Raw genomic sequence first — 19,635 nt, forward strand, 5'->3', positions numbered from 1 at the left:
TGCCCTATTTATGCTTTAGTTCTTATGCTAATATGCATGCAATATGAAATTTGATTAATCACTTATATTTGGACTAATTGCTAGTTTAAAAGTAAAAAGTGATTAAGCCGTAAAATTAGTTATTGAGTTCTAAATATTTACCTAGGCTATTCGATATTGTCTTTTAATTCTCATTTAAACATATTACAAACATTGCTTATTTATCGATCAATAATAATTTAACACCTAGTGATATAAGTTTTATTTTTATTTTTTATTTTTTATTTTTTAACTCTAGACTTGTTGTCTTGTTGATACAGGCATACAACACAGCATAAAAATATTATTTCCTGTGTCCTGTTCAAATTATACAACGATGATAGATCTGCTAAAATTTCAACAAAAAAGTACGAATCTCCATAGGACCAAGCTCAACAACAAGAGTTGAATTGTTGATTGGACCGCCTCTAATTGGGTTAGGTTCCGTTCTGCTGTCCCCTTCAACTCTCCATGTCATCCTCTTCATTTCTGACTTCTCTTGGTTTGTTGATAAGCTCATTTCCTTCACCTCCTTTATCTGAAAGTTCAAAAACTAATAATCACATTGATATTTTACACCCTCATAACATGGCTTTTCGGATTTATCCTCTCTTCCAAAATATATGTTAATAACAGTTTTTTGTGTTTGTGTCTTCCCAAGTATTTGTTTCAGATTAAATGATTTAATCATAGAGAATGATCTGGGACCATACTTTTACTACCTTGTTAGGATGAAAATTACTGCAATAACACTAGGCAGAAATCAGACATACCGGTTTCTCAAAAAAAAAAAAAAAAAATTAGACATACCGTTTTCCCAGCAAAAATCTTCTTCAGTTCAACATTGGCTAGTGTTGAATATTCAGCATCTTCACCCACCTGAATACATTTTCACCAACACCAAAAAGTATATAAGAACTACATATTTGACGTAGCAACATGGAAGGAAATTATATTAGAGCCCAGGAAAAGAAAATGAAAAAAAGATGTAGGATATGTCATGTTTGGACTGAGGCTTGGTGGATATTGTATGTATGACTTGGGAGAAGAGCCTCTTAAGTTGACACATATCTAAGAGTCACTCGTAAGAGATGGTATCTTGTAAGACGGGCGCATGCGCCTATTGTCTCACTGACATGTGGGTCTATGTGGGTATGTGGGTCCATGTGATCCACATGGAGATCACATGGACCCACATGTTAGTGAGACAATGGGTGCATGTACCCATCCCACGCGAGATTTTTTTTACTCATACTTGGTTCACATCAATTGGAGTACAAAGAGGAGCTTATGCTTTTTATAATTTACCTCGTATAAATGAGCCAGACGGAGGAGCACACTTCCATCATCCAACTCCTGCAACATTAGTGTTAGGGAGAAAGAAAGAGAGAATCAAAAACTCAATTTATTCTACAGTGAGTAAACATAGAAACCTGAAGAGTAATCAAAGCAACATTGAGAGGTAAGCTGTAGTTTGGATCAATGGCCGTTGCTTTTGTCAAATGAGATGCTTTCCAGTCCTCCAACTTCTGAACATTAATTATATTAGTATGTAAACCAGCTATGAAGATAACGTCCGAAACAACAATCCAGCCATACCTCATGTGTGAAAGCTAAAAGAAGAGGCGAGTACACTTCTTGGCCAGTTGTTCGGCGCCAGCGTGCTCCAGCCCCTACCTGGTTAATGCTTACATAATAATTTCCACGAACCTGTATGAAAGATATCAAATGAGAAATCAGGATTATGGATAATACAATTGAGTCATTTTCTATCTTTGAAGCAGTTGAATTATATGGCCATTGGTTTAATACTAAAAAGCACTTTTGCTGGCAAAATTTCAGCAAGCCTTGGGCACTAATACATAACAAATAACAACCCTACAATCAAAGTAAAAGTAAGAAAGAGAATCAAAAACATGCAAGTTTGAACAAAAAGCTTTCAACTCCAAAATTAATCCAATGGAAAAAGCACACTCATTGTAAGTCCGGCCAGCATGTAAAGATTAAATAAATTAGACATGTAAACTTTCTAAGATTATATATAAAAAGAAAATGTACGTATTTAACACCAATTAAGAAATCCCATGCCTTCTATCGTGCAGAGGCAGTGTGTGGTAATCAAGTTATAGCATTAAATCAGGATGTATTGGTTTTTTTTTTTTTAATTGAGAACGAAATCATCATATTGAATGCATCTTTTGGAAAATATTAGAAGAGCAGGAAGAAATCTACAGTGGATAACAGAGAACAAAGCTATATATAACAGAGATCAATGTATTAGATTATTCTATTACTCCTCAATGAAATTCATTCATTTCTTTACATTTTGATATGGCCATCCTCACATAGAGATAAGTGTAGAAAAAAATGGTAATTCAAAAGCATAAATTACTCATTCTATGTGCTATCATACCGTTAATCCTTCACATGATTCATCAACGCACACACTTTCATCCAATGCTTCACCCACTCCTCTAGAGTCATCATAGATTGTACGCCTTGTATGAAAAGAAAGGATAATCAGCTTAGCATGCCCACATCTAAACCAAAACACAAATTTAACCTGAATGTTAAACAGCAAGAAAATATGAAATTTGAACCTATGGAGCATTAGCTCTATTTCTCCATCTTTAATGCTGGCTCCACCAGTTGCACGGTCAACCAAGACTGATAATTCAGATTTATTATCCCTGGTATAAATTCCAAGATTAAGCTGAAAAAAGAAGAAGAAGAAGACGATTACCATTACAGAATTAATGTTATTTTAGTCATTAAACACAATGAGAAAGAACAGGTGGGAGCCTCTTGATTACTTTTTAAGAAAACCATATTTAATTTTAAAGAGCCCGAATATAATTATTGGCCTTAAATGTGTCCCTGATCTTCATGCATTTCAAAAGTGAATAGTAGCCTAGGCTAGGTGCTGTGTGATTAACCATTCAAGAGGAAAATTCTCCTCACAACCAGCCAACCACACACCTACAGCACGCATGCATTATTATATGTGGACATGGAGTTATAGTCTTATGTTCGAATGTTGTTTCATATTTGTATATTTAAATGATAGGACCGATATAGACATCAAGAAAATTATAAATCAGAGAGTTCGAATTCTTGATCTTTGAATGCAATTAGAAACCACGAGTCAACTCTAATCTCAAAATGAAAAATTATAATATAAAAAATAAAAAATAAAAACTCATAAGGATTGTCAGGATCAAGAATTAACAAGATCCTTGTAAGTTCAAACAATGCAGCCTAATTCATTAATAATGCATTTTTCCTAATGCACCCCCAAGTAAAATAATCCAGTGCTGCTAGTGTTTTACACATATATGGTTAATGTTAATTGATAGAGTATTAAGAAGATTACTGGATAGTAGTTTCCTGCTACAGGTTGATTAACTGAAAGTGGCCAATCTGCTCTATAATTACGAATCTGCAAAATTATGACCATAGATTTCCAGTTACAACACAATAAACATTGAGAACATTAAACTCCATTGAAGGGGGCAACACTCTTAATGTTTTACACTCTGCAAATGCAGGAACTCAAAAATAAAAAATAAAAAATAAAAAAAGAAAGAAAGAGAAGGGGGTGTTAAGGAAAGAAGAGAGGATTTTACTGTGAAAAGATGTTACTACAATGATATTCTAGAGATATAATTTTGAGGAACTGAAATTCATTGGCTAACTTCTTTAAAGGAAACTTAGCATAAAACTGGACAAATGTGTTATTTGGAAGCTATGATCAGCCAGCCAAGAGGACTAGAATATAACAGTTTATATTTGTTGCATGATTTGCATGCCAGAGAGAACCAAGAACAGATCTGTATCCATAGAGAGTACATTACCTAGGACTTCAATTTATTTTAAAAAATCAAAAAACTTTTCACAGAATTGAGGCCTACAAACATGCATAAATCAATGAAAATCTTCAAGAGTTAGGATTTAAATTTTCCTACCTAGCAAAGAAAAGGAAAAATACATAAATCTACCCTCCATTGAGTCCCAACCTGTGGCCAGGTTGGGATACTCTGAAGCTTATAGCTGAAAGTAGCACTACTACATGAAGGGTTCCCTAATATATATATATATATATATATATATATATTTTTTTTTTTTAAAGAGGAAAATGGTGTGTGAGACAGAGTCATGACTCATACCCGCTCTAGAAAATCTCTTCCATTAGAATCAGTATAAAACACCTTGTTAGTGACCATATTTGTTGTCATTCGCGTGATGACCTCTTTACCAACACTATCATCCACAGGAATTGGACCAATCTGCAAATAAGATTTGTCAAAGCCACTTAATTTGAGTTCAGAAAGATTAGACAATTTTTACTTTACATGCAGTAAACAGAAATCATTACTGGCCACAGTTTTCTATTATTTACATAGTTAAAATGTATAGAAGGTGTTTCTTTCATCAAAATCTTTAGAAAAAGAAAGGTTCTATGACTAACAGTGAATTCAACTTCTGCATGCTCCTTGTCTCTGTAAAGTTTGGTGACCTAATAAAAAAACCACCAGTAAAAATAAGCATGACATAGATGGTGGAAGACACAAAACATTGAAGTATATAAATAAAGAATAACAATAACACTTAATGTATTTATTAAACAGTTGTCACTGGGTCATAATCATAAGGTAGTAAGTTTAGAGATTTCTTTGTTGGTTTTGGAATTTCATATTACTATTTTAAAATATATAAAAAGATGTAATAATTTCTATGTATGATTGGTAATCTTGCATGCTAATAAGAGACATATGAAGGTATGAAAGTCCCTATAAATTAAAGTGGTAGTATAGCATTTGCTTAAGAGTGTGAATGTCAGAAGATAAATCTTGTCCTAATATGTGAGCTAGTGTGAGAATACCAGAATAAAACTTTCTTTGTGGAGCTTGCTATTTTATTATTTTGGATATTTTTCACAACAATTGTCTTTTGCAGCTCACTCAATATGGTGAATTTGCAGACAAAAAAAAAGGCCATGTCCTCCTGTCTAGATTATGGTGGACAAGTGAGTTTAACATCCCATATCCCACAGTGATTTGCAACAATCATACTAAGTGTTCAAAAATAGTAGGGGATAACATAGCCATAGTTATAGTGCCTAAAAGTTCTAGATCACAATACAACTTGCGGAATTATGGGGAAAAGTACAAGCACCATACTAATTGATAACCTGACAATGCAAAACAGATTGCACTTGACAAACCAAACATGTAAACAAATTGATAACCTGGTATATCCATGAATTAAACTGTTGATGAACCTCATCAACCAATGGTCCACGAATGACCTTCAAGGGCACCTGTAGCATATCAAATTACTTTTAGAATATAAAGGAAACCATATATAACAGATATTATTAGAACAAATACAAGAAAAAGTAGAATAGCATCCAGTGCAGCAAACCCCAAATAGTTAGGAAAGGTTTTGTTGATTTGAGTTGAGTACATTATTAGTTTCTAACGCATGTTTATTATTTAATTCTATTCACATGTCACAGGTGAGTGATTGGACATTTGGCAAGCATGAGTGACAATGGGAAAAGAAGGCTTACTGATCTTGCAACATTATTGGGAGGGCCACTAGGCCGGAAAATATATGCACCAGAAGCCTGTAAGAGAGACAATATAATTATCATATCACTGAATCCAGTCATAATTACTTCCAAACCTGCATAAATTTTGCATACCTGGGGATCGACATAACCTGGGCTTGAAGCATACCAGAGATAACTCTGTTGTGCTGGTACATCGACCTGGCCATGACAATCATTTAAAGACAATTTTCAGTTTAACTAAAATAGTCTCTGAAGCATCTCTAGTAGTAGAATGAAACAAACTAAATATATTTAGGTGGAACAAGGTAGAACGCCCAGGGAAAGTGAACAGTACCCATCACTGCTAAACAAAAATTTTCTCCTCTTGAATCTACATAAGATTGAATATCAACTTCCCAAGATAGAATGATATGAAAATTGAATTTGTGGACATTCATGGAAAATCATATTGGGTAATGCATAATTTTTTTACAGCAAGACAGATAGTTACAACCTTCAAAACTAAATAACAGACCACACAAGAAGAGACAATCCCGCTCTTTTAAAAGCCCAGAAGGAAAATTGGATTGTACCAACAAGTAATTTTGTAAGGTTTAAAAATAATTGAATAAATGGCGCAAACAGGTCAAGAAGTCAACTTTAATGCTTCCCCCGACAAACAAAGTCCTAATCTATACCCTCTTTTGCAACTTAAACAGATTCTGATGTATTACATGGATGACTTTGAGGATTTTGGTAATGACAAAATAAATTATCTACATGCATACATGCACCAGGCGCATGAGATACCGTCTCAATATTACTCCTCCTTGTTGACTTTCTAAATCTATATATATATATATATATATATATATTCTTTAGTATGATGCCACAACAATCTAATTTGGATCATTTGGTTCAGCAGTTTATAATACAAAAACTGGTTCAACCAATATTATCCAAATTCAAGGCAACTATTTGGGTACTGTGAAAGAAATTACCCCTGTTTTAGTATTGTAAATACGTTTGAGTTGACCAGAAATCGAAGAAAAGGACATCTTTAGATTCCCAGGTCCAATTTCAATGGTCTCATTCTGTGGAGTGTCCATCGTTGAAAGAAATCCATTTCTCATTTCCCCTGCACCATATGGGAGTGCATATAAAATAAGATTAACTAAAATAAGTTCAGCCTCAATATTATACTATCTGTGCCAATCCATTCTTGTAAATGAACTTCATAAGAGTCCAACATAGTTAAGTAGCATTCACAGCCTAAAAAAATTCTTAGGGAATAGGGAAAAAAAGAGAGAGAGAGAGAGAGAAGCCAAATGGCATTCAATAATGGGAAAAGAAAGCAGACATATACCTTTCCCGGATGCATTAGAAATGAAGTAAGTGTTCCAACCAAGTGGCGGCACAGATGCTTGAAAGAGAAGCCAGTATTTAGGTATTTGTTTTGGTGACTGCCCCAAGTAGGCCTTTGTATAAAAGATTCTTAAGTTGGCTGTAACGTGATCTAAAGCTACATATTGTGCCTCAATGGTATTGCCAGAAGAATCTTGGACAACAAGATTGGCATCGTTAACCTGGCAGTTATTCCACTTTCAGATCACACTGAAATGTAATCATCCTATCTATTTGCAAAATCAAAGGAAGGAAAGAGAGCAAATTTCTGTACTAAACGTTTAAATTTTGCATTTCAAAGAACAAGTAGACGCCAAATTGACACTTAAATTACTAAGATGTAGAATGAGAAAGTCAAACAATACAACAAGATATATGAACACAGCAGACACTACACTACATACACTAAATGAGCAAATCAATTCCTTGAAATGCTCAGTGCATAATAATTTAAAAATTCAAATTTTCAAAAGGCAAGTACTTTTGCTAACATAAATTAAATCAAGTACTGTCAAATTTTTTTTTTGAGCATGCCATAAACTTGAAAGTCAGACTCAAGCTTATAAAATAGATACTTTTGAGGATTTTATTATTCTGTTGTTATTGATTTTCTTCTGTTGTATACTTCTCGTATACTTGGTTGAAGAACCCTTGATGTCTTTTGGATGAAATAAGAAGATGATATCACAGTCACAAAATAAGCATGTACTCACTGGTATCTTAATAATGTCTGTACGGTTCCATCCAAGGGGATTATATGCCACTACAACCTGAAAGTAAACATTAATACATAATGAATAAAAATCCCAACAAAGCATTATCTAATACCACAGTTAGAAAGATTAGAAAAAATTACCAAACTCTTCCCTTCTGGAGTATCTTCTTCTGTTGGTGGGCAGTAACTGATATTGAGTAATTGACACTGCTCAAACATTGAAGGAAAAAGGGAGAAAAAAAAGAAGAATCAGGATTTGGCTAGAGGGGGAGCAAGCTGATTATCTGAGCTGCCACATATAACAAATGATGGAAAGTTCAAGAAAAATATAAGGAAAATAGATATAGAAGCAAAATTGCTAGGAACCACATTGAAACACCACCTGAGTAAACACAGATGCAGGCGTCGTACATTGATCTCTTGATTTGTTGTTAGCAAGGCAAGATAGGGCAACATTAACTACAGCTTCTGTCTATGAAAAAGTTATTGCATTTTAAAGGATAGCTTAGAGAAATGTATCATTCGATAACAACGGTGCAAAGACTATAAAACAAGACTCATAAGGTCAAATTCAGATGAAGATTAGCAGCCTACCTCAGAGGCTCCAAAAGCCAAGCGTTTTTCATAGTCATTGGTTGTATGTTGTTTAGCAGTGCCAGAGACGGCATCATGATGCTGAACAATCCCTAAAGCATCTGCCAAGCTGCCAGTGTTGGGACCTTTTGATCTCTTTCCAGCCAAATATTCAATTTGTCGTGCTGCCTATTTTTAACAGAAGGAAATTCACTTCATTATGTTTCTAGCCCAAATAAATGATGAGAAAACTCCGCCCTATTGATGATAGGAAGAAGTTATCCTCTCTCTGCACGGAACACATCTTTGTGTTCCTTGCAGAGTTCTTGCTATCTAAGTGAACAACTTTTGAGACCAAATCCCAAGCATATATAACCTGGATTTTCTAGAACAACTTTTGAGACCAAATCCGAAGCATATATAACCAGGATTTTCTAGGATGGTAGCATGAGATGCTAGGTTGTTTGCACCCAGAAAACCAAGTTTACAGGAATGGAGGAAATAGCATCTCCCTATCTATTCTGACTCAACATAATCAGCAAGGCAGAGTGACACTGATGTCATACCAAATAATATCCACTCAGAATTCGGACATATCGCTTCAAGGCTGGGCGACTAGTGAAAAAGCCAGTCCAATATGCATTTGCCCTGTCTGCATATCTGCCAACAAGCATTAGAGAAGCTTATTAATGCAGTAGATAATTTAAATTGCTTAGTCAACTAAAGGTAGAAGGAAAAAAAGTAATGCTTACGGGAAATAATCATTGGTTTTCAGTGGCCATGATTCATTTGCTGCATTTTTTGCCTTAGTATAGACAGATGGTGTAGAATACAAGGCATTAACTCGACCATCCTGAGAATATTAACCACACTCATATATGGATTACAAAAACTAAGTGAAACATATTGAACAACTGATAAAGAGAAAGGAAGAAAAACAAGAATGTTCTAAAGCTCCATTCCCAATTTGAAATTAATTAAAATACATACCAAGAAAAGATGCATAACCATTTATAATGATAAGAATAGAATTATAAAAAGTGAATACCTCTATAAACGTATATTTATACAATGACTAACTAAGAGTATCAAACAAAGAGTAAAGATTATCGAAATTAATTTAGAAGATGTGTCCTTGAAAGACACAATTTACTGATATCATGGTAGGAAATCATAATATCTTTCGAAGTACCAAGCTAAATGTTGTAATTATTAACATACCAACTCACAAATAAGTTTTAGTACAGAACATGAAATGCAGCATGGTTTAACACAGATTCTAAGAACACTTTAACCTCAAATATGCTAGTAGAGAAAGAAGTGGTATAAATATGTGGAGAAATCAAAGAAAATTCCACAACTTAAATGCTCAATCTTTTTTTAGAGCCATTATCCAAATCATCTAGTAATGGTCTTGATATCAAGAGTCATTATCTAGCAAATCTAGTGCTATATTTGAGTTTTGAAAATTTATCTAGTATACCAAGGGTCATACCTAGTGCACAAATCTCCCACTTTTGCTGGGTCTAAAAGAGGTGATTGGTAGATAGCCTAACCCCCAATTTATTTAGAGAGGCTAGTTCCCAGACTCTAATACCTATTGCTTTTGAGGAAAATTATCTAGTTTATATTTGAGGGAAATTACACATTGATTATAACATAAACCTTTATTGAAAGCCATCATACAAATTGGGATACTTATCAGTATATATATTTTTTAAATGTTGCAAGTCATGAAACTAGTATGGATTTGATATCCAGGGGAGGGGCAAGCTGGACCAAATAAGGAGTTATTGTGATTTAGACCACACCAAAATACTTAGGTTCATGTTTAGAACCATGTCAATCATCAAATTGAAGGTAAATCAAGCAAAGATACTGCAACCTTGAAATCAAATTTCCAGTAAACACATTGATTATTTTCATTAAGACTCTACCTTGTTAACATAGTGAATAAACTTGTCCATTTGCTTGAACCAAGACTCAGCATATTGGTACCGAAAATCATCACCCATTGTCCACATGATATGGTTTGTCCGTGTCACATTTGCCTGTATATATATTTACAGTAACTGTTATATTTCAGTCTCCTTTAGCTCTAAATACATCAGTGAACTATATTCTTATCAGGACCCTTAAGAGAGACAATTTGAAGAGATATTAGTCAGCAAAGATTTTACCTGGAATGTGGCATTATTAATAAAATCATTAACTCGCTTTTCAACGTTGTAGTCATATAGTAAAGGATTATCCTGCAACTCACAATATATACTAGATTAAGGTGGTACACTCCACAAGAATATCTGATATCCAGAGAATGCTTGGCAAAAGTAACTATTGTTGAAAAAATTTAACCTGGACGGGCACATAGTCATCATTGACTTCAAAATGGAAACCAGATGGAGGACTATAATGAACAGGAAAGGCATTGGTGAAAATCTGCAAAGTGCCCCAACATGTGAATAGTGAGTTCAAACGCCCTTTTTAAAGAATGGTAAAAGTGCAGAGGTCACAATTCCAAACCTGAGATGATGAACCAAAAGTTTTGGACCCACGCCATATAACTTCAAGAGATTTGTCATTCTTGCGTTTTGCTCTGTCTTGATAATCTATCCTTGCAAAATGTACAGAATCGAACCCAAGCTACAGAGAATTAAGAATCAAGATGTATCAGTTCTTACTTAGTATAAAGGAAACTAAACTGTTTAAAACATAACATATTCAGATGTTGTTGGTCACAGCATATGAGAATTATAATGTTTACAAAATAGTGAATAAACACTCATGAAATAGTGTACCTCAGCCCCAAGTAGGTAAGCTTGAACAGCAGAATGTCCAAATGGATCAATTTGCCATCCAGCACGAGGAATATAATTGAATTGCTCCTTTATGAAGCGATGACCTAGAGTTGTTTGGTCAATCATGTCTATATAATGGCATGTTGCTTCATCGTGCATACTCCAACCACCATTTCTGCAGATAGAAAAAAGGTTGTTTACCATTCATGGAAATGCATTTGAAATTGGATCTCTCTCACAAACACACATTCAAGTTATTCAAGCTGCTCACTAATGTCTTACATGAATTCCAATTGTCCAGAATCTACAAGTTTTCTCACTGTTTCATGTGTTTCCACACTTTGCTCTACCCACCATCGAGTGAAAAAAGCCTATCATTCAATGTTAATTCCTTTAGGAACAAAGATGTGAAAACAGCAATATCATGATATGGAAAAAATTTACCAACAATGCAACTTAAACAAATGTATTACATTTTTCACGAATTTAAGAGATTAATTATGACATTCTTACAATATCATTGCAAATTTAACTCATGAATCACCAAAAGTCAAAATCAGTCAATATTCAATTACATTGCAATGTATATATCAAATATATGTAATGTGATTAAGGACATCGTGCTATTTAGTCAAAACTATTGATGTGACATCATAAATCGAAAGCCAAGATCCTTGTCTCAAATGTCACTTCCTCGACTCACCTCACAATGGTCAGGTAAGGTCATGAATTCATAATCCTTTAGGTTCGTGTATAACTTACCAATAAAAACAAATCATAACATTGAAACTTAAACACTAACCATTATACAACTACACATTAAGTTAATCCGGAAACCCCTCACACAATTCAGAGAACTCACCATCTCTGCAAACACAAACTTCCTCTTTGGATCACGTAGCAACGATTCGACAACTGAGTCCAGCACATTCTCCACACAAGCCCCCTATACTCCAAAAGATCATACAACATTACAAAAATTAGTCTTTATATGATCCAAAATTCACAACAAACCTTAATTATAAGTTTATAACTACACACATAAATACATAGATGGAAGAACTATGACCTGGATACTGTTATTTGATCCAACATAGTACTGATCAATTGTTTTCAACCATCCCACATCATCATGGGAATGTGGAACCAGATGAACATTCAGTTTGCCTTCCACAATACCACCACCAGTGTTGTACTTCACATAACTGCCACTAGCACTCCCATACAAACTAAGACAGAGAAACACTACACACACAAAAAAAGAGAAAGCTAAACGACCAAATAGATGTCTCATTTTCCAAACCTGAAACAAAACTTTCTCAGATAACCAATATGCCTACTCGGTTTGCGAGCTAGCTGTGTTTAATATTTATAGAACCAAAGTTTTGTGAATTCAAGGTGTGACAAATAAGGAAAAAAATATAGTATATATATATATATATATAAATGTATGAGACTTGAACATCGGTTTCTCCAATGGGAATATTGGCCGGCCGGCCTAGCCATTGGATTTATAAATGCAAGAAATGAAGTGTCCGTACTGATCATTGGATGAGGTTCCATTACAGAGTTTGCCAAATGTCAATGTAAAATGTAATTTTGAACTTTTTATATATATATATATATATATATATATCATGGCAGACTCTATCTATAAATAATAAATTTCATTTTGAATTAAAAAAAAAAATTTCTAAAATTTAGAATTTTTTTCTCTTCACATTCAAAAAAGAAATTACAATTACTATTTATTTTTAAAGTTTATCTTTTTTATTTGTTTGATTTTTTTTAAATATTTCTAAATTATAATAAATGCAAATTATTAACTTTTAACTTAAAAAAATAGAAGAGCTTTTGAACACGCACATAAATGCGTACTACTCAGAAACTAGTGTAACCAGAAGTGTTTGAACTTGTGTATTATTTGATGAAGACAATCCTAGGATAGGGACCAATGTGGACCGTAGATGTGACATTGCGGTTACGTGAGATTATATAATCGAATGGTGGGAAAAGAGTGATGTGGATTATTGCCACCATATATTGATTTTGATTTTGTGGATGTCACAATCTATGGTAAGAATAATAGGAAATGTTAACAAGCACCGTACTATGCTAGTTAACATTTCCTTTTTTGTGTCTTACTTAAAAAAAATTGCCAAAAATTGTCAAAAGTTATCCAAAAAATTGAAAGCTATCAATAACTGTGTTGTTAACTAGCACTTACGGTGCTGGTTAACACAAATAATTATGTGCAACACCAATGACCAATCATATGGACATTTGAGGTTCAAAAGGGTGGGAGACTTGGCGGATTGTGGTTTAACGTTAGTACACGTACAGTCAATCTTGATATTGACACTCTCACAAAGTAGCAAACTCATGCAAATGCAATACACAATAAAATTTAACAAAATATGTTTTTTTTTTTTGGTTACTTCTTAAATTTTTTGTCTAAAAACAAAGATTGATAATTATGGTTGTTATTTATATTTTGATAGCTACAAGCCTATAATGAGATATATATGAGGAATTTAAATCTAGGATGTCATAAACACATCAAGAGATATATATGAGTTACAAAGCTCTTGGTTATTGTTGTTATCTATAGTCTTTTATATTTTGTCTAAATATAAATTTTAATAATTATGGTAGTTATTAAAAGTTTTTTATTTTAATTATGACAAGAATCCAATGAAATGTATGAATATAGAATGTGTTAAATATAATTTTTTTCTTGATTTTCTTTTTATATAAATATAAAATTTGATGATTATTATTGTTATTAATATACATTTATTATGATTGTGCTTGTGTTGTATTAAGATCCTAATGGATGACCCCGCACTCCCTTGGTGCGATGGTCACTCCACAAGTATAAGTGCTTGTGGAGTGTGGGGGGCAAGAGCCAGGGTTCAAGTCTCCAGGAAGGAGATTCACACACATATACACTTAGATTAGGCTAGAGTAGAATTCTATCTTGTATCAAAAAAAAAAAAAAAAAAAAGATCCTAATGGATGGAAGGTCTTCTCCTAAATAATAATGGATGAAAGGTATAAATATGGAATAGAATTTATATTCAATTAAAAAATGTGCGAGATTAATAATGTGCAAAATTGAGGTCTAGAAAACTTATATGGTACATATACAATATCTTGATTAATGTTTGTAATGAGGAGTTATTATTAAAGCATATAAAAATAAGGGTAAAACTTAAATTCAATATCCTATGTGTATAGTGAATTATGTTTTTCAATTAAATTCAAATAATAGCTTACATTAAATGTAAATGTTTTTATAAATAGTAACACTATTTGTGTTTTATTCGTGAATGCAACCAAGGTATCAAAATTTAATTATGTTTTACCCTTAAAGTAGTGTACTTTGAGTTTTACCCTTGAAATAATATTTCTCTAATTACAATTTATTATCTTAATAAATTTTGAATTTTCTAATTTTTTATTAGGGAAAAAAAAACTCTCATGAACATGTTACTTTATTGGGTTCAATCAAGTAACCCAATAATTTTGTGTTAAAAACAAGTCTAACAACTTCTTGAACTCAAATCAAAATACAAATTTAACAATAAAAAATCTCAATTTAAACCCACATGTTTATGTATCATATAATTCGTACGATTTTACAATACGATATGATTCATACAATATGTGAAGAATTGCTCTGAATAATAACCCTCCTTTTCTTAATTGTAGATGGTATATACTTTTTTTTTTTTTCGTGAGGTTTGTGATATATATAAGTCACCATGAAGTGGGGAATTTTGAGTCTTTAACAACAAACCATCACCTTAAGTCGACTAAGGTCTGAGGGGACATATTGATGGGGTGCTTGGCCCAAGATGTATAGTAGAGGCACGGCCACTTTGCATTTAATCCAAAAGAGTGGTTAAATATAAGTTAGGTTAATAAATACTTATTTTGTATCAAAAAAAAAAAAAAAATATATATATATATATATATATACTTATTTGATGGGTAGACTTTTCTTTAGCACTTATATTAGTTCTAACAAAGTTTGGTTAAGAATTATACTATACTTCGACATCCATAGTATGACAAAAAACTTTGTAGTTCAAATACCGATTGGCACCTTTTTTGTATTTTCAATGGGAGAGGTACTTAGAGTTCGAAGCATGGTTTTAAAAACTAACCCAAGGGCAAAATTGGATTTGCCTCCCGGTTCTCAGTTCAACCCGATTTTTAATTGGTTTTGAGAGATTTTTTTTGGACCGAATTGGTGGCTGGTTCTCAGTTAGACCAGCCGGCCCAATCCAATTTTTAAAAACCATAGTTAGAAGTCAAATACGAAAATCATCATGGCTTTTCTTTTCTTTTGGAAATCTCCATAGCTTCATCATTAGAAAGGCTGGCTTGGTTGAAGCCCAGCATATTTGTTAAGGGGTTGGTTGAAAAAATCCAAACCATAAAAATAATTTAATTTTTTACATATTGGATGTTAGTGAAAGCTCGAAATGTGTGAATACATTAGAGCTCGTTTAGACCCCCAATACAAATTACGGCTTGGTTGTTTTTTACACTAATTTAATACTAAGTGCGAAATAGTGTAAACGCAAGCAAACATACAAGAGAGCTACTCTAATCTATATTTAAAGCAACACAACAGTAAAATGAAATGAACAAGAGTAGGGAAGAGAGATGCAAACACAGATAACACCGAGACGTGTTATCGAAAAGGAAACCGAAGAACTCGGCGAAAAACCTCTTCACCGCCCTCCAAGCGGTAATCGATCCACTAGACAATCAGTTAGGATTCATGGGTAAGCAAGAGACCCTCTAAGCCTAATTTATCCTCTATACCTAAGCCCTCCAAGTTCCTACTCCAATAAGGCTTCTCGGAACCGTGTCTTGTCTAGCTCTCCGGATCCCGCAACAAGCTCCATGTTGCATTTGCCATCCTTGGCTTCTTCCAATGTTTCCCAACAGCACCAAAACCTCGTTGAACACTCTCAAAAGATGTGGTAAGTGTTTGGGCTATTGACCTCTCAATGGTATGAAAGTTGAGAGGTAGGAGATGAGGAAAATCCACAAACAAAGGTGTAGAGAATTGTTGGATTAACAATTTCTAACTCTCAAGTGTTATAGCTAAGTTTTTCTCTCTGAAGCTCTCTCTTACATTTATGGGTAATGTGGGTATAAATAGTGTAGGCACAGAAAGTGTGTATCAGACTAGACAAGCTGGCAGAACAGAATGTCTCGCGGGTGTCTCCCGGGAAGACCTTATCTGCAAGATACTCATGAGACACAGCTGTCTCCATCTGGCTTGACTCTTCGCATTCCAACATGTGCAGGGCACATGAGTTACTTCGCGGGATGCTAAGTCGCGAACTGCCCACGAAAACACTTCATTCTTCAATAGCATGAGTCTTCACACTCTCTCTCACTATCACACAACCCTTACAATAAATTCCCACAACAAATATAAGGTACAAAAGATTGAATAAAATTACAATAAAATTTGGCACGGAATAAAAGCCAACACAATACAAATTTGTAAATCACAACTTTACAGTTAGTAAAGATAAACATAACGAGGTCCTACTCCATTGTTTTTATTTTATTTTTATGTTTTAATGAGAAAATTAAAAAAATTATCAAGATCACTCAAAAGGATAATGGTTGTATTAAAAGAACTCCGTTTTTTTTTGGCTTCAACTGCATTATAACCTGGCTTGAGGTTTCATAATAAACATTATCCTATTTTTTAGAATTTATTGTAATCTTCCAAACAATTCAAAATAGTTTATTAATTTAGACCATTTATCAACCATTTTAACTATTTTTCCTAAGGGTCTATTTAGATTGAAAAGGGAGGGATGAAGAATGGAATAGAGTAGAGTTAACTGAAAATAGACTAATTTTGGGTCATTTCTAACTCTACTTTATTCTCTCTTTCTCCCCTCAATCCAAACAGACCATAAAGAATAGTCATGCGCCACTTTCCTAGCAAATTAGTGGGACTATTAGTATTAGACATAAAAGCTATGAATACAATTAATTTAACTAGGAATTATTTGTTATCTCTATGCCTATCTTCTTCGTTTCTTTGTCTCCTTTGGCATTTAACATAGTTATTAAACGTGATCAATTTGACTGAGGACAATGACAAGGATCTGATTAAACCACTTCACTGAATTATTCAGCAAATCAAGAAGACTTATCAAATAGGATTTTTTTTTTTTTTTTTTTTTTTTGAGATACTAAATTATTAACTGTGATTTTGAATTATAGAAATAAAACAAGTAGTTGGATTTTTTTTTTTTTTTTTTTTTGGTATAGGTACTTGTTAGTATTTTAAGTAAATATAAGGTTCAAATCTTCTTAAAATGTTAAAATGTATATTAAAAAAAAAAAAAGTTTGCTTTCCTTTTTTGGCTGTGTAATTTTTTAAAGGAATAATTTGTGTTTCTTTTTTTTAGAGATGATTTCAAACTATAGGATTTGTTCTTCATAATTACTCGAAATTTATGATTTTAGTTCTACATTGTTTTCATTAATTATATTTCAATTAGTTTACAAGTTGAGAAAGAAAGAGATTTATGAAATCAAGTTAGACAAAAGAAGATGGTATTCCATATTTCAAGTGTATATGTCATCTCTCTCATAGTAGGTGGGTCCCACACACTTGTGGGGAGTGTGGGACCTACCTGCTCTAAGGGAGATGGCATACATACCTAAAACATTATATAATTGTTCAAATAAGGAAATAATAGTCCGTGTTTCAGGTCCCATTCATGATCCATCTGGTCAAAATACTCTTTTTGATCATGGGGGGACGTTTTCATACAAAGTAGATTGTGTCTTTTCCCTTTTGTATTTTCTTCCTAGCAAGTTCTTGATTGTTTGGTTAGTAGAATATTTACGTGTTCAACAATCAACAAATCAAGTACTATATTTTAGTTTTTTTTTTAATTTATTTTTTTTATTTTTTAAGAATGCCCAATTTCCTCACTCTCAACGTTTGTCCATTCTTTAAAATAATAATAATAATTTAACTTTCCTATTGTCATTATCCCTTTATTTTTTTGTATGGATAAGATTGGCTTCTTTTTCTTCTCTTTTTTTTTTAACGTGCATGCCTGGCATGCAAGAAGATTCCTTTGTTTACCTTCATATATTCATCTAATTATGCAGTGCGTGTTCTAGTTAGATGGCCTCTGCTAGCAGCATAATGTATATTGTGGAGAATTGATGTAAATTTTAATCACCAATAATAGCTTTGATATTGGTAGGTAAGATTGTAATCTTCCAATCATATTTCACCGACATAAACAAAAGTGATATATTTTACAGATCATCTTAACTGATCTAAAAGAAGAGAGAACATGCATATCATCCCTTTTAACCAAAAAAAAGAAGAAGAGAGAACACGAGAGATTCACTTGCTTTTTTTGGAGGCTTGTGCAGCTGCCAAACCAACTAAAACATGCATTGGTTTTCTTCACGAGGCTGGGCACAGACGAGGACAAATGCTTATTATTAGTTATTACAATTATTATTACTGTAGTGATTGATGAATTGGACACTTATTTTAACAAATTTATTAAAGATATCGAAAAACTGCACCTAATATTTCATATTAATTTTATGGGTTTGTTGTAGGTGTGTGTGAGTATTATTGTATGTTACACATTGGTTTGGAGCAGGCTCCTTGTATTTGTAAGTAATACTGTAATTGTTCACCTTTATTGATATCTTAAAATATTAGGCTTAGTGTGAACTTGAGTCTTATCCATATATTTGGATCAATTTCACTTCTGCTTTTTATTTATATTTTTCTCTTTTCCAGCGCATTTAAGCATTTAAAAGCAATTAATAACCATTGGAGATTAGCTTCCTTAATAAGTTAACTCATTATTTTATTGTTGTTTGTGGCTTATTTAACATACCATCAGAAATCTATATAATACTAAAAGCTGAGACGTAGCATTTAATGTTGCTACCCTCTCATTGAGTCACATCAGCAGCCATGTCATTACCAACATTTTTCCTAAATTTCTATTAAAATTTAAAATGCATTTCCTAAATTTTAAAATACTAATAAAAGAAAAATGATCTCTAACTTTATCTCCACCATAAAGCCCAACCTTTATAGCTTAATTATAGACTTGTATCTCACATTAATGATGACTAGCATGAAGCCCAAACCTATATGTTGTCCACCATTAAGCCCAAACCCAGCCGAATGGTCTTTAATTTTTAACGGCAAAAAACCCTTTCTGTCTCCCCATCTTTTGCTCTACCCCTGTTTCACGGTTTCAAGCTTGCTAACGGCAGTCTCTCTCTCTTCCAAAGACAGTTTCAAATCTTCACAGTTCAAACTTCAGATTCATAATGCCAGGGCTCTCATGGCTCTTCCTTCCTCCAGATGTTCAAGTCCTTTTAGTTGCTGACGTTTCAAAAAAACCAAAGGTAGGGTATTTAACGCAAGGTGAAATTTTTACGGTCTCCATGTATCTTTTAGTTTTGTTTTTTATTTTTCAATTCTACTTATCTTTCAACCTTGCAGTGCCATGACTACACAATTGAAGAGC

The 19,635-nt window shown here is 33.2% G+C and overlaps 1 protein-coding gene across 2 annotated transcripts in view; it reads right to left on the reverse strand.

Moving 5' to 3' along the window:
• Positions 1 to 229: 229 nt before the first annotated feature.
• The window catches only part of LOC126690583 (alpha-mannosidase), a 55,651-nt gene continuing 36,245 nt past the window's right edge, over positions 230 to 19,635 (reverse strand). The window contains exons 1-29 of one of the 2 annotated variants that reach the window (XM_050385785.1): positions 12,132 to 12,432; positions 11,925 to 12,008; positions 11,345 to 11,433; positions 11,063 to 11,237; positions 10,788 to 10,907; positions 10,620 to 10,703; positions 10,445 to 10,516; positions 10,202 to 10,315; positions 9,017 to 9,117; positions 8,831 to 8,924; positions 8,286 to 8,453; positions 8,074 to 8,163; positions 7,833 to 7,898; positions 7,690 to 7,746; positions 6,939 to 7,158; positions 6,574 to 6,710; positions 5,726 to 5,791; positions 5,591 to 5,647; positions 5,267 to 5,338; positions 4,487 to 4,534; positions 4,185 to 4,304; positions 3,392 to 3,457; positions 2,619 to 2,731; positions 2,432 to 2,516; positions 1,618 to 1,728; positions 1,452 to 1,547; positions 1,327 to 1,374; positions 829 to 897; positions 230 to 556 (exon numbers count right to left, since the gene is read on the reverse strand). In XM_050385785.1, coding sequence (XP_050241742.1) covers positions 368 to 556; positions 829 to 897; positions 1,327 to 1,374; positions 1,452 to 1,547; positions 1,618 to 1,728; positions 2,432 to 2,516; positions 2,619 to 2,731; positions 3,392 to 3,457; positions 4,185 to 4,304; positions 4,487 to 4,534; positions 5,267 to 5,338; positions 5,591 to 5,647; positions 5,726 to 5,791; positions 6,574 to 6,710; positions 6,939 to 7,158; positions 7,690 to 7,746; positions 7,833 to 7,898; positions 8,074 to 8,163; positions 8,286 to 8,453; positions 8,831 to 8,924; positions 9,017 to 9,117; positions 10,202 to 10,315; positions 10,445 to 10,516; positions 10,620 to 10,703; positions 10,788 to 10,907; positions 11,063 to 11,237; positions 11,345 to 11,433; positions 11,925 to 12,008; positions 12,132 to 12,356 — 3,036 coding nt within the window. In that variant the 5' untranslated portion in view covers positions 12,357 to 12,432 and the 3' untranslated portion in view covers positions 230 to 367. Of the gene's footprint in view, positions 557 to 828; positions 898 to 1,326; positions 1,375 to 1,451; positions 1,548 to 1,617; positions 1,729 to 2,431; positions 2,517 to 2,618; positions 2,732 to 3,391; positions 3,458 to 4,184; positions 4,305 to 4,486; positions 4,535 to 5,266; positions 5,339 to 5,590; positions 5,648 to 5,725; positions 5,792 to 6,573; positions 6,711 to 6,938; positions 7,159 to 7,689; positions 7,747 to 7,832; positions 7,899 to 8,073; positions 8,164 to 8,285; positions 8,454 to 8,830; positions 8,925 to 9,016; positions 9,118 to 10,201; positions 10,316 to 10,444; positions 10,517 to 10,619; positions 10,704 to 10,787; positions 10,908 to 11,062; positions 11,238 to 11,344; positions 11,434 to 11,924; positions 12,009 to 12,131; positions 12,433 to 19,635 lie in introns of those variants that run through there. The other variant, XM_050385786.1, reaches the window with a different exon arrangement.

Source organism: Quercus robur, chromosome 6 (genome assembly GCF_932294415.1).
Source record: "Quercus robur chromosome 6, dhQueRobu3.1, whole genome shotgun sequence".
NCBI lineage: Eukaryota > Viridiplantae > Streptophyta > Magnoliopsida > Fagales > Fagaceae > Quercus > Quercus robur.